Source organism: Sceloporus undulatus, chromosome 2 (genome assembly GCF_019175285.1).
Source record: "Sceloporus undulatus isolate JIND9_A2432 ecotype Alabama chromosome 2, SceUnd_v1.1, whole genome shotgun sequence".
In the NCBI taxonomy this organism is placed as follows: Eukaryota; Metazoa; Chordata; class Lepidosauria; order Squamata; family Phrynosomatidae; genus Sceloporus; species Sceloporus undulatus.
Window position 1 is genome coordinate 147,921,247 of NC_056523.1, and position 14,405 is coordinate 147,935,651.

The 14,405-nt window shown below is 45.5% G+C and overlaps 1 protein-coding gene across 1 annotated transcript in view; it reads right to left on the bottom strand.

Moving 5' to 3' along the window:
* Positions 1–14,405, bottom strand: part of AATK (apoptosis associated tyrosine kinase) — a 139,476-nt gene that overhangs the window by 11,320 nt on the left and 113,751 nt on the right. The window contains exons 7-12 of the mRNA XM_042451467.1: positions 11,123–11,210; positions 10,441–10,574; positions 6,249–6,333; positions 5,656–5,777; positions 4,470–4,619; positions 600–3,597 (exon numbers count right to left, since the gene is read on the bottom strand). Of these exons, the coding sequence (XP_042307401.1) occupies positions 600–3,597; positions 4,470–4,619; positions 5,656–5,777; positions 6,249–6,333; positions 10,441–10,574; positions 11,123–11,210 (3,577 nt within the window). The remainder of the gene's footprint in view (positions 1–599; positions 3,598–4,469; positions 4,620–5,655; positions 5,778–6,248; positions 6,334–10,440; positions 10,575–11,122; positions 11,211–14,405) is intronic.

A 14,405-nucleotide genomic window follows, 5' to 3' on the forward strand; every position in this document is an offset into this window, starting at 1 on the left:
CAAAGGCTTGAACTGCCTTGCTACCTTTAAGAAATGTCCTTTTAAAAAAAAAAATGACAGTGGGCTTTAAAATTAAAGCTAGTGTTTGTATGGCTTAGAGCACAAGGTAAATGCAGGTCTACTGGTTGATTTCTTAGCGATTCACAATCCACAGTGGTTTGAGACTCCTGACTGTTTTAACAGTAGCAAGAATAAAATGACTTTCTCCACCACTTCAGAAGGGCATGAAGGGAGGAGTAACCAAGAGTGAGATTTTGTGAAAAGGGCCTGTGAATTCAGTGCAATTCTGGCACTGAAAACAAATTTTGGGCTCAAAGGCTCACACGAACATCTTTTTCTGGCTGGTGGATTTGCGCGGGGGGGGGGGGGGGGCTCTAGAAGAGCCTGAAATTTGCTTACTTTTTAGGTCATGATAATTGGAAAATTATGTTCACATACCTGCCAGTGAGGGACCATTAGAGGACAGTAGTGTTTATAGGATATAGAACTGTATATGCATGTCTACATAGATTAACACCACTCTGTGTTACTTGTGGGGCTCTTCTGGTCAGTTCCCTTCTTACTTTGCACTCTAGCCAGTCCCACACCAAACAAGTCACCTGGTCAAAGAGGTAGACAGTGACATCTTCTGTGAAGGAGACAGCCTTCTTCTTGCGTTCAAGATCATCACAGAAGGTCTCCACTAGCAGGCTAGGCATCTTCAGCAGGCTACGCAGGTTGCGGGCACTGTGGCTTTCAGCAACCACAATGGGCACAGTGGATGAGTCTTCTTCACTGTCCTCACTCTGATCCTGGATGTTGTAGCACCGCAGCTCCTCATCAGACTCATCACTGTCCTCCGTGTCATCCTCCTCTTCTTCCAGGTCAGCCGAAGGCCGAGATGGGGTGACTGACAGGTCCAGTGAGAGCCCAGAGCTGCTCTGGAGCTCTTCCTGGTGGCTTAGGTCCCGTGCCTTGTCCCCAAGCTGCTCCATTTCCTTTGAGGCACTTTCCAGATTTGCCTCCCCTTCTCTCCTATCTCTCCCCTCATCTACCACAGTAGGCACCTCTAGATCCACAATCACAGGTGACAAGAAAAAGGACCTGGTGGCAAAGGCCAATGTCTGGGGCACAGCAACAGTCCCCTCAGCTTTACATCTCGGCAGGTTTGAGTCCAGCCCTACCACAGCCATTCCATTTGCCAGCACCTCTTGTGACAAACTGGAACCAGTGACTTCCTTCATACCCGGTTCCTCAATAACTAGAGATATGCAACCCATGCCGTCTCCACCTGGGCAAGTGGGCTCAGGAGAAGGAGACAGAGTATCACTTGCAGGGCCATTCTCGTCAAGGCAATCCTTACCCAGTCCTTCAATGTGTGTCTGAGAGACCTCTGGCTCATGCACTTCAGAACCATCACTGTCCCCTTCCTCCTCATCCTCCCGAGTTCCCCCCTCAGCATCATAGTCAGAGAAGTACGCTGAGTCACGGTAAGGGTTCTTCTCATCCAGGCCCTTCAGCTCAGTGCTAAAAGAATCAGAGAGGCTTAGCTCTTTGGCTTGCCCCTCCTCCCTGTCATCCTGGGATTTCCCTAGCTGAGAAAAAGATTCAGGCTCTCGTGGCTCATGAGGCTCCTTAAGGACAAATTCAGGCGACTCATAGTTCTCTGTATCATAGCCACTGTCCAGGGCCTTTGGTTGGCTTGAGGGCACATAGGCTGTAGGACTGAATGCCTCACAGGAGCTGGTGGTAGAGGGCATGTCCAATGACTCCAAGGAGTCAGGGGTCCCCACCTGCTTCTGTAAAGACTTGAAGGTGGGCATTACATCCTGCCGCTCAATACAGTCAACTGGGAAGTCAGTGAAGACTCCAGAAGTAAGCTCAGCCGTATCATCGTCGTCACTGGCCTCATCTAAGTCAGGGAAGCTAGTGCTTGAAACAGTCTTGTCTGGTGTTCTCTCCTGTTCACTGTTGGTATACCTACTGCTCTCTAGATTGATCTCCTGTAGCACCTTAGGTGAAGAGTCAGCTGAGGCCTCTTCTACAACAATTGGGTCTTCTCTAACTCCTGGCCCCTCAGCTATTAACTCTTCTGGCAAAGCGGTATCCCCAGCAACCAAACTGTGAGCAGGATCTGATGTGGATGGTGATGGTGATGTTACTGCCACCAGATCTTTTTCCTGTGATGATGGAGTGCTGACCTGCTGGCTTTCCACTTCATCTTCCATCAACAGATCCTCTACTGAGTCCTCTACACCCATCTCTTCACTGGCAACCTGGGCTGATATTTTTCCCTCTGTAGGCAAAGCAATGTCTTGACAAGGGGAGTCTGTGTGAGGTGATGTCACATGCTCTCCACCCAGCAGAGCTGCTCGCAGGCCCTTGATTCCTAGTGTCTGCTCCTCTCGTGTCACTGTGCACAGTGGCTCAGCCATCAACCCCTGGAAAGTGATCATGTGTCGATAGCACCAGCTATCATTGGCTGGTGGTTCACACGGGGTCTGTAAGTGGCTGCTGTTGTTGTTGGCTGAGGTGTTGGATGTCCAAGGCTTGCTGGAGGAAGGGGATTCATCATTCTCATCCCTTCTGCTCCTGGGGCTATCACTGGAACTCTCCTCCTCCTCTTCCTCCTCCTCCTCCAGCTCCTCACACTCCCTTTCCCCAATTTCCAAAGCTACTGAGTCTGAAACAGTCTCCTTGTAAATGTAGGTCACCGAGGGAGAGACACCCAGTGGGTCTGCAAAGATGCTTTTCTGCAAAGATGGGATAGGCCACTCAGTGGCACTGGTTTTCTTTAGCAGGTAGTTCTCAGTACAGTCCTTTGGAGAGGCCTCATAATATGGGACCTCCTTGTCCCCTGGTCCTCCATAGGAGTAATAGTCAGGGGGCTCCCAGTGGCTGTCGGCATGTGCTGAGTGGCCCAGAAGGGGTTCCATGGTGAGTGAGACAGTGGGACTACTGTTGGAATCACACTGGCCTTCCTTGTTTTGCCAGCAAGAAGAACGGCCAAACTCTGGGCTGTAGGAACACATGGTATAATCGAGGTCAGTCCCACTGCCATCGGAGGCAGCCTCTTCAATGCGAATGTAGTACTCACTGTTAAGGGAGGGGCTGTGGGCGCTTAGCACAGGCACTACGCTTGGCGTGTGCAGGCCTGGACAGCCTTGCACTTTGCACTCATAACAGGAGGGTGAGACCCCCAAGCTGAGGTGCCCACCACCACCTCCACTGCTGCCACTGGCCGAATAGTAGAGCTCATGGTAGCGGGCAGCGCCCCGGGGGCTCATAGCTGAGGCTGGCAGATGTTCGGCTTTGCCTTGGTCCCACTTGTACTCAAAGTTGAGACCATGACTTGTCTCCATGACTGTCAGGACATCATCACCATCATTGGAGAAATGCTCTAGGAGGGGGAAGGATGAAAGCTCAATGCCCATGTGGCTTGAACCTGAGCCTGAGCCACCCCCACTACCCCCAGGTTTCATGGAATTCCAGCGTCGTTCAAACTCTTCCTCAGCTTCTGAGGCACCCTTGGCACACAAGTATGAGAGCAGGAGATGCACCTCCTCAGCAGTGGGACGCTGATCTGGTTGCAGCCAGCAGAACTGCATCACCTCATACCTGCAAGTACAGAGAGGATAATGGAGGTGAATTACTGCCCAGTTTTCCCCAAGGACAATATCCCAACACAGCTGACCTTTCTCTAACGGACCCACAGCCTGCTCTATGTGCTGTAGAATAGCCCCTACATTTCTCCTCTCTCTTTTCTTCTTAGCATTACACCCTTTACAAACCTCACAAAAACACCCTTTGTGGACTTCACATCCTTTGCAAACTCCATGTAGATGGAAATAAGAGGTTTTGCAAGGACATAGTGTCAGCTCTATCTCAAATTGTGCCACACCTTCACTCCCGGTGGCTGTCTTTGAAGCAAAAGAACTCCATACTTTATTAGTTTATGAAGGACAGCATATATTGACCTGTGGAATTGGCCATCAGATAGGTAGGGGTCTTTGGCCATCTGGCTGTAGGAGGCTAGTACCTGGGGAGAAAAGGACCTACTTCTCAGCTTTTTTTTTTTTAAAAATGAAAACACACAGTCTGTTTATTCACAGAGACATAAGAAAAATGTGCTGGTATTGTTTGGTTCAATTAAGTTTTAAACATATCTGTCTACCTGCTGTTCTGCAATCTTTTCCCTTCCAATTAAAACCCACACCTACATAAATGTGATTACAGGGTCTGCTGTCCTGTAAGATGATAGACACATTCATCAAGCCTACAATATTCTTGTCCTAGTGAGCTGATGTAGTGGACTTGAGTTACTGGGACTAATGAAAGCTTGCCAGCATCTGCACATGCAAGTGGTTCCCACCAGCCTCAAGTTTAGCCTCTGACCATGAAGCCCTTCTTTGTACCTATCTGCCTTAGTGCTGCTCCTACCCCCCAGGAAACCATTCCATCCTTGAAGGGCCTATTTCTCTGGCACTCACCAGCGGTCAGACAGTGAGAGTGGGAGCTGTGGTTTGGGGAGTTTCAGTTGCTGCTCCTTAATGGCATAGGTGAGCACCTGTCGGTCTGAGTAGTGGCAGTAGGGCTGCCCACCCAACTCAAAGAGCTCCCAGATAGTCACACCTAGAGACCTGCCAAGAAAGAGAAGATCAATTTTCAAGGAGGGGCAGAGCACACCCTAGCCAGAGACAGATGTGCTGAAGTACAGATGTGCTCCCTACAAAGCAGGATAATCATGTTATTTAGAAAATCCAAGTAGAGGGCTCCCAGCACTACCAATCAAAAGCCATTGCACAAGGATGCCAACTTTTCGTCCTTCCTTTTTTTTTAACAAATAGAAAAAAACTGGGAAAACATGGAGCAGAAAGAGAAGTGAAAAGATGATGTTGGCCAGAATCTTGTTGGTGATGTATGCCACCATAACAATTTGTAACACTAGCAAAAGGCAATTTCTGGAGCAGTGTATAGCATTAGAAGGGAGGCAGCAAATAAAGCTGTCTTCCTCTCACCAGAGAAATCTGCTCTGGTGCCTTTTTCAAGCAGGTTGAGACACAACAAGGCAGCTTTCCAGACAGAGACTGCTACACCTCATGTTACAATACCTGCATCCATTTTATCCCTGATGCCATCCCACCATATATACCCATGCCACCACCTATGACAGCATAACTACACCAGTTAACTGGACTATGGACATTTTTTGGATCCCTTGTAAAATTATGTGAATGAGGATATTGCACAATAAAAGCCTGGCATGGAAGAACCTTCCACAGAGCAACTCTCATGGCGGAAAACAAATATAAGCAGCTAACTGTCAAAATTCTGAAAATACTATGAAAACTCATGGTGGAACAAAGATACCCCAAATACTCCACCTAATAAAACCAAATACTCATGCTAACCATAAAAGCCTGAGTAAATAAACAAGTATACCTTGCTTCAAAATACCGAGATCCCAAATCAGGCAACTGTTCCCCTAAGCTGGGTGATACCATTAAAATGCACATGCAACATACACATGAACACACACACACACACACACACACACAATGTGGTTGCCTCCATCCCAACAAAATGTAGGATCTGAAAGAGTGGGAAGATACTTTTGCCACTCTCCCATCCCCCAGGCCATTGCCTTCCACTATAGAAAACTCTAATTTTTCTCACCAGATATTGCTGGTCTTGGTCTGGTCGACAATAAGCAGGTTTCCGTGTACCTCATCAATGAGCTCAGGTGCCACCCAGCGCAATGGTACCCACAGTTGGTCCGATGTCACAAAGTAGTCATCCTGCCAGGCATGCAGGGCCAAAGCAAGACTAAGTCAAGCCGGCACCAATAGAAACAGTAATCGGGACAAGTCAGCTCTGCCCCCCCCCCATTCCTATTCCAATCTCTGCCAACAATGGAAGCATTCAAAAAGTGATGGGGAGAACATGGCTGGCTCCACTAGGTCCCATCTCTTTTGCCACTCTTTCTCAGCCATAGACATATTACAATGATTACTGAAGAAAATGGCAGTCTCTACAACAGTTTACTTCAAACATGCAGTTTCATCAGGCCTCTGCATGAGAGCCTGCGTATGCATTTACATGTCTGTTCCCCTTCAGTTACTTCTCCCATTAGGTATCTACATTCGGAGCCAAGTCACCCTTCAACCTAAGATGGCTAGCTTCATTGTTGGTCCTGCGAGCCCATTATGCAAATGCTGCCAACATTGAACATGCTCCCTCTCCAGCTCCCTATGCCAAAGCAGACTTACTTTGTATTTGCAGTGGGACAGGCCATAGTCGCCAATTTTGACAGTCAGATCAGCTGTGAGTAAGCAGTTCCGCAGTGCCAGGTCACTAGACAAAAGAAATACCCAGCTGAGTTTACACAAAGGAAAACAGGAAGTTCTGGACCAGCCAGGGGGAGTTCATGCATTGATGAGACCCCTTTCAGGCCTGAAGTGGAAATACCAGGCCAGGGAGTATGGAAGAACTGATCAGACAGTGATGGGACAAGATCCCAAATGTGCTCTTAAGAAGTTTTCTTAACATACCAAGGCACACATGGCTCATGGACAAATCTTTCACTAGCCACTGAAAGTGGACAAGAATCAAGCTCATGGTGGGAAGCAGAATTCAAAAGTCATCCTTCAGCCACACAGCAGACTGACCTCATTAAAACATTTGGTTATTCTGTGGTCAGCACCCCACCCGTCACCGAACTTCCAATACACAACTACTTCCCCAACTCTTTTTTTTTTTTAGACCACTGGGCCCAATATATTTACCAATCAAGCATCAAACTGCTTATTCCTCCTTATTCTTTAATCCTTTTTGGTTTTTTGATGGCTTGATTACAGAGAATACCACACACACTTTTTTTAAAAAAGCTACAAATGAATGGAACCTGGCCATGGTCAGTTTTCCATTGCTTCAGCACAGGGAATCATTACTTAGTAAAGCTCCCAGAACCTCCCCAAAGCTATTACAATTCACAACCCTAAGCTGCTTTGGGAGAAAGGCCAGAAATTAAATAAAATAGCTTAACCTAATTTTTTTATTATTATTATTTTTGTTATATCAGACAATAAGTGCAGCTGCCAATCCCAACATTCACTCACTGTGGCTACTGCTTCTGTCTTCATTTAGAGGGTCCAGCCCAGCACCCACAGTCATACTATACATCAGAGGTTGGCAAACTATGGCCCGCGGGCCAGATCCGGCCCGGCGAGGCCTTGGGACCGGCCCCAGCCTGGTCCTGCCGACGATTGGAGGTCTGGTGGAGGAAAGTCCGTGATGGAGGCCAGGACCTGGCAGGCCGCCGTCCTGGGCTCCCTCGCAGCCTTTCCTCTGCCAGACCTATCTCTCCGGAGGGAGGTCTGGCAGAGGAAGGGCCGCGATGGAGGCCAGGACCTCTCAGGCCGCCGTCCTGGGCTACCTCACGGCCTTTCTTCCACCAGACATCTCTCTCTGGAGGGAAGAGAGAGGAAGAAGAGAAAAAAGAGGGAAGTGGGGGAAGAGGAACGAGAAGAAGAGGGAGGAGGAGAAGAAAGGGAGGAAAAGGAAGGAGGAGGAAGAATAGGAAAGAGATGGAAGGAGGGGAAGGAGGGGAAGAAAAAAGGAAGGAGGAGGAGGAAAAAGGGGAAAGGAAGAAGAAGGGGGAGGAAAGGAAGAAAAGGAAGGAGGAGGATGAAGGACTAGGAGGGAGGAAGAAGAATAGGAAAGAAGGAGGAAGGAGGGAAGGAAGAGGAAGCAAGAGGAAGAAAAAGGGGAAAGGGAGACGGAAGAGGGAGGAGAAGAACAGGAAAGGGGAGGAAGGAAGAAAAAGAGAGATGAAGGAAGCAGAGAAGGAAGAAGGGGAGGAAGAGGAAAGAGGAAAACAGAGAGGAGGAGGAAAATGGAGGAAGACTACAACTCCTGAGGCTGTGAATGGTTTGGGGGGAACTGCATTTTGAAAGGCATTGCATAAGGAGAGTACGAGGCAGTGCTTATTTTTTATTTATTTATTTGAATTTATTTAAATTATTTAATTATTTATTTTTTGGCTTCGGCCCCCCAGTTGTCTGAGGGACAGCAACCCGGCCCCCAGCTCAAAAAGGTTGCCTACATCTGCTATACATATTTTCTATTCACTGGTGGCTAATCAAAGCTATGCAATAAAGTGCTTCACAGACATTTATCTTGCTAAAACCCACATTCAAGAAATATCTTTATTAGTACCAACTAAGAAGCTACAAAAGTATGCAGGCTTTTCAATTTCTTTTCATCAAGGTAGGTGATTAAAAAATTAGGGGCTGAGAAAGTATGCTGGAATGTTAAAAATTAATCAAGCATTGTAGAATGAGGTCTGCAGCTGAATTCAGTACCAGGATGGAGACTGCAAATCACAGGAGTCACTAGTAGTTGTGTAGTGATCTTACAGGTAGCACTACATGCTGGGATGGAGAAGCAATGGTAGGTCTCCATTTCTGAAAATCCAAGATTGAGTTAACTCAGACCTAATCTCGCCTTGGTCAAAGCGCAAAAGTTGTTGTTGTTTTATTTTCTTATATCCCACCTTTCTCCCAACACAGGGAAACAAGTTACTGAGGCTGTATTATTATTATTATTATTATTATTAACCTTTATTTATAAAGCACTGTAAATTTACACAGCGCTGTACATACAATCTTTTTAATTGGACGGTTCCCTGCCCTAAGGCTTACAATCTAAAAAGACACGACACAAAAGGAGAAGGGGAAGGGGATGAGGGCCAACAGTTCTTCTCTACCTCTGAGGCCTGGATCAGGGGAGATGGACTGGAGGGAGGACATAGCAATACAGGAAACGATTCAATAAAACAGGCAACAAAGGAACATCAAATATCAAGTGACAATTATGCAATGCCTGGGAACGCTTCTCTGAACAGGATGGTCTTCAACTCAGTTTTGAAGCTGGTTAAAGAAGTGATGGCTCTTGCTCGCGGGGGAAGAAGGTTGCAGGAGTGAGGGGCAGCGAGTGAAAAGGGGCGAATTCGAGATGGGGCAGAGGAAATCATGGGCTGGGACAGCAGACCTTGACTACCAGAACGGAGGGCCCTAGTGGGAAGGTGAGAAGAAATAAGGTCTGATAAGTAAGGAGGGGCCAGCCCATGGAGGGCTTTAAAAGTCGACAGCAGGAGCTTGTACTGAATGCGGAAAGGGAGGGGGAGCCAGTGAAGTATTTCTGTACAGATCAGAAATACAGAAAAACATCACAGTGCTTATATTAGTAAAGCTGGACAAGTTCAAAGCTTGGACACTTTTGTAGCATTTTAGCTGAGTCAGTATCCTGAGTCAGAGGTGATGACCCTCCAGTTCTCCTTCTGACACTGAAGGATGGTAGTCCGTCATCAGAAGATGGCAGAACTCACCTTCTTCAACAAAATCACTGATGCTGGAGTCTCTAAGTGCCACTCACTCAGCACCAGGATATTGTTAAGGAGGAAGAGCAGCTGGGGAAGAGAACAGGAGCTGCTGAAGCGTCCATGATGGAATGGTTTCCTGCTGCAGACCCAAATGTTGGTGCCGATATTCCCAGGCAAGGCAAGAGAGATGAAAGTGCTGCAGGACTGTCCATTCATGCTGAACATAGAGGATCCCCATGAAGTAACATTGCTCACATTCTCCCCAAACCCACAGCTCCCATCCCAAGAACTACTGACATTTCCATTTCTCAAGCCTCTTACCAGATCTGTCCCACCATGAGCCCTGGGCACCAAAGTAGCTTAACAATAAAATCAGGCTTCTTTGTTTGTTTTTTTCAAAGAGAGCCCCAGTATGGCATAGTTCGAGTGTTGAAGTAGGACTTTGGGAGACCAGTGTTTTAATCCCTGCTCAGCCATGGAGACCCATTGGGTAAAATTAGCCTAGTCAACTCTCTCAGCCTTATAGAAAGGCAAGGACAAACTCTCTCTGAACAAATCATGCTAAGAAAACCTCAAGATAGGGTCCTGAATGGCTTGTAGTCACAATACAATAACAGCATTCTTCCTTCCAAGGACTAACATCATTTCCTCCCCTGCCCAGACACTGGGCCTCAAAATCTTGTCTGTGACTGCCAACACAGTAAGTTCTCTTAAGCACAGCAACATTCTCCTCTCCTATGGAAGATTAATGCTAGAGCACAAGTCCTGCATGTAAAAGTTCCCAGCTTCAGTCCTTGAGTGGGGTTGCAAAAGATCCTTTGTTGTTTGGACAGGCAACACTGAGCTTGTTCTTGAACGATCTGGCCTGGTATAAGATAGTTTCCACTGCATAGTTCTGTCAGCTATAGTTGTTGTCACATAAACGACTGTCCACTTTGCTTTCTATATACTTATTTTATGGCTATCCTTAAAGCACCCTCCTGTACCAACTCAAACAGAGAAGTGTGCCTCTCCACATTTCCTTTCCACACACCCTAAGTAAAAGTGTGCAAGTCATCTGCTGTGGATGCTTTACTCACCTGTGTACATAGTTGTTGCGGTGAAGGTGTAGCAAGCCACAGGACACCTCGCAAGCCATGCGTTGCAACGTCAGAGGGTCAGGTGCTAGTGCTTCGGCTGCATGGCAGCTCCGGAGATAGCCCTTCAGGTCACCCTGTCAGGGTGGCAGCAGCAGCAGAGTTACCCATGGCTACACCACTGCCCAGGGACCTCTCCAGTGAGGTCTCAATGGGTGGGTGGGTTGGAGAAGAACAAGAGAGAAAAAGCATCTCTGCAATGCAGTCAAAGGGGCAATGCCAAACCACAAAGAAGGCATACATTAGGGGAGATTGTGGGCATTAAATCACCAACACAACAAAGGACAAATGTCAAGGCATGTCAAAATCTTAAGGCCTCTTAGTCCAACCAGGTTATCTACAGCAGAGACATTCACCTCTGCACCCAGCCCCTAAGGATAAAAAAACCAGGCATGTTGTGGGCCAACCAGATATAGGACAAAGGTACTTTACTGAACCAACAGCTCTGGAGAGAATATTCAGTGCAAATCCAAAATAGGGTTGGCTCTTTGCCAGCCAATTAGTTTGTTTACCTGTCCCAAAGCTCAGGGACTGTATCTGGAGCCGGGGGGAAATGTGGGGGGGGGGGGGGACTAAGAAAGAGAAACAAAAGAAGCCACGAGATTTCCCTCTATTCATGACTCACCAGTGGGCAAAACTCCATCACCAGCAGATAAGGTGTCACTTCTGCACACTGGGCCAGGCACTGCAGGAGATTGGTGTGCTGGAGTGCTCTGGGGGGGGGGGGGGGGATCAGAAGGAAACAAGCATGAGAAAGACTCCAGAGCTACTGGGATGAGAGAAATTTGGAAAGCTGGCAAAAGATGTCAGGATAGACCAAAGTGCTTCAGCACTGCAGAGCAAAAGAAACTTTGGGATTTTCAAGGAAAATAGTAGGAGAGTAGCTGTTGATCACTAGGAAAATATGGAACAGGGGGAAGGCTGAAATTATTTCAGCCAGTTCCCCCTCCTTTTTTTTTAAAGAATACAACTTCCAGAGTCCTCCATGGCCAAGATGGGGTTTTTTTTGGGGGGGGGGGTGGCATACTAGGTATTATAATTCAAAAGAGGAATTTTCCAAGCTCTGGCTAGGAAGCTGCAGCTTAGTACTACAGGAGATGTCCCAGGAATGTCAGTTGAGAAAGAGAAGTTTCCATGCGTTCCTTTTTCCTTTTTAAGACTTCTTTCCTTTTCAAACAGTTCACACAATAGGTTTCTATGGGGACAAGGAGGGGCTCTGATGACACAACCCTGTATGAGCAACAAATAAATAGGTCCTAAGCTGTGCCAGCTACCCCAACATGGCCAAGAACAATAGGGAGGTTGTTTATTCATTAGTCAGTACAGCAATTCATTGCTTTCCTACTATTGACCTTTCTGTGCCTTTCTATGCCTCTGCCTTCCATAGGAAACTGCAGCCCCTTTAATTTTTACATTTTCCCCAGACTCCCCATGGGTGCTAAATGGGTACCTAACCTCAGTGGTGTCAGTAGGGTTAACGTTATTCATTGTGCTAATTCATGGTGTTACCCCCCATTGACCTTCTCCCATGCCATACCATGCAGAATCCTTAGTAATGTTTTTTGTACAACTGTTACTCATAAATCTTAATTCTCATGTATCACTAAATCATTATGGCAATAACTGTGACATAAACTAATAGTGGAACTAAAATTATACTTTTAAATTACAATATCATACACACAGCCTAAATGTATTTACATGTACATCATTCCATGTGGTTAAAGTAAAAACTTTGGTCAAATGAGATGTTTTAAAAAATTATTTTTTTATTTTTTAAGCGGGCGGGGGGCTCTCTTCTGCCACTGAACCTCATCCCACTCACAGCATCTCTTCCACTGAGCTCCAGTGTTTTAAAGGGACACAGGTGAATGTCACAACCTGTTTCTACCGAAGGACAGATGTTTGGGGAGCAGTGGTGTCACCCCCCCCCAATTAGGGTGTCACCTGGTGCAGTCCACAACCCCTGCAGCCCCTTAGTGATGCCCCTGCCTATCCGATACTCTTGGTTGTGGATACAAAATCATTTGTTCTGGACAAATAGTGTGCTATTGAGGATACAAACTGACATTAAAAGTTTTATTTATTTTATTCTAAAATACTTTTATCTCTTGTGGTTCTCAAGCTCCCTCCCTTCTTTGTTAACACTTCAAATATTTCTGCTGCTAGTTCTCCTGTTCTAAGATTTTTAGTATTTTTGTTGCCTGTTTTCTATGATGGTTATTTTAACAGTTATATCTTCCTGCTTGCCATTAGTTTCTGATATTGTATTTTCTATTGTATTTTTCAGCTTTATTCCTTGTATTGCAAGCTGCCTTGGGCACACTTATGATAAAGTGGGAAAGAGCAGATGATAATCTATATTCCACAGAACAACCCTGAACACAGCCAAACTCTTATGATTTCAGAAGCTAAGCAGGGTCAAGCAAGGTTGGTATAAAGGTGACCATATTACACCCATACTAAAGTCTCTTCACTGGCTGCCTATTAATTTCCAGGCACAGTACAAGCTGTTGGTCATAAACTTTAAAGACCTTCATGGCTTGGGTCCAGCTCATTTATGGGATTGCCTTCTCCCATATAATCTACCTTGCACATTGAGGTCCTCTAGTAAAAATTTACTGCAGTCAGCTAAAACTAGGCTGGCTGCAGTCAGCCAAAGGACCTTCTCTTCTGCCACTTCCAGAGTATGGAATGGCCTGCCAGAAGAGACGTGACGTATCACCGGTCTTGATTGCTTTAAAAAGGCAATCAAGATCTATCTCTTCTGACAGGCCTTTCCAAATTAACATTCCAGCAATCTCTTATTAATTTAATCAATTCTTCAACAACTGCTCTAACTGCCTCTGCCCTATTTTTAATAACTGTTTTAATAACTGGTTAATAATTTAATTGTATTTTATTGTGGATGAGAGGTTTTGGAATATAACAATGATTAGTTGTTATTATTTTACTGATGCTTTTATTGTTAGCCACTTCGATCTGTTTGGAGAAGCAGGATAATATTATTATTATTATTATTATTATTATTATTATTATTATTATTATTTGGATGGGATGCCAGGAATTGCTGGGTTGGGCTAGGAAAGAAGACATTGCTAAAATCCCTGGAAAGCCATTAATGCCACTCAAGAGCTGACAATACTGGGCTAGTTGACCAGTGGTCTTAGCATAAATCCATATTCCCTTCTCCTCCTCTTCCTTTCTAGGTGTGTGGAATGTTTGTAATATCAAGCCACAAACTGCATATTCCGGTGTAATCTTTTATTTTGCCCAAGGTGACCAGATGTCTTAATCGCAAAAGATGACAAGGCACTGCAAAATGTATGACATTCAAGAAAACATAGGACATTATAATAATATTAAAGCTAAAAACACTAATATAATACTAATTCATTTCACATGGTGTATTTACAGCTATATTACATATATTGTATTTTATTGTGTATTCAACCATATTTTTCTGATGAATTTATTTTCATTAAAATGCTTTGTTAACTTGCAATATACTTGTAGAATTCTGAGGAAGACAAATGCTCAGAATTGTACTTTACTAGCAAAAAAAAACCTTTGATATAATATACATTTTAATTATTCCTTTCATTTGTCAATTGTGTTGAAAGTAAGCAAAATACCCTTTCAACATTTGCATTGTGTTCTCTAGCAGCCCATTGCCTAATATGTTTGCTTTCCCCCAACCCCCAGAAATAAATGTGCCCTAAATTCTGAGGCAAGCTTTGTCTAAAGAACTTTAGAAGGATCCATCCTATCCCCATTTGCAGTGAGGAGAGGTTGCCAAGTGGACACATTTCTTAGGGAGAACAGCAAATGTGGTGCTACTCAAAGGGCTTCTTAGTCATGCTCAAAGTGGAGGACACTTTGGAAATCCTCCTGAACAGAAGGTTAAA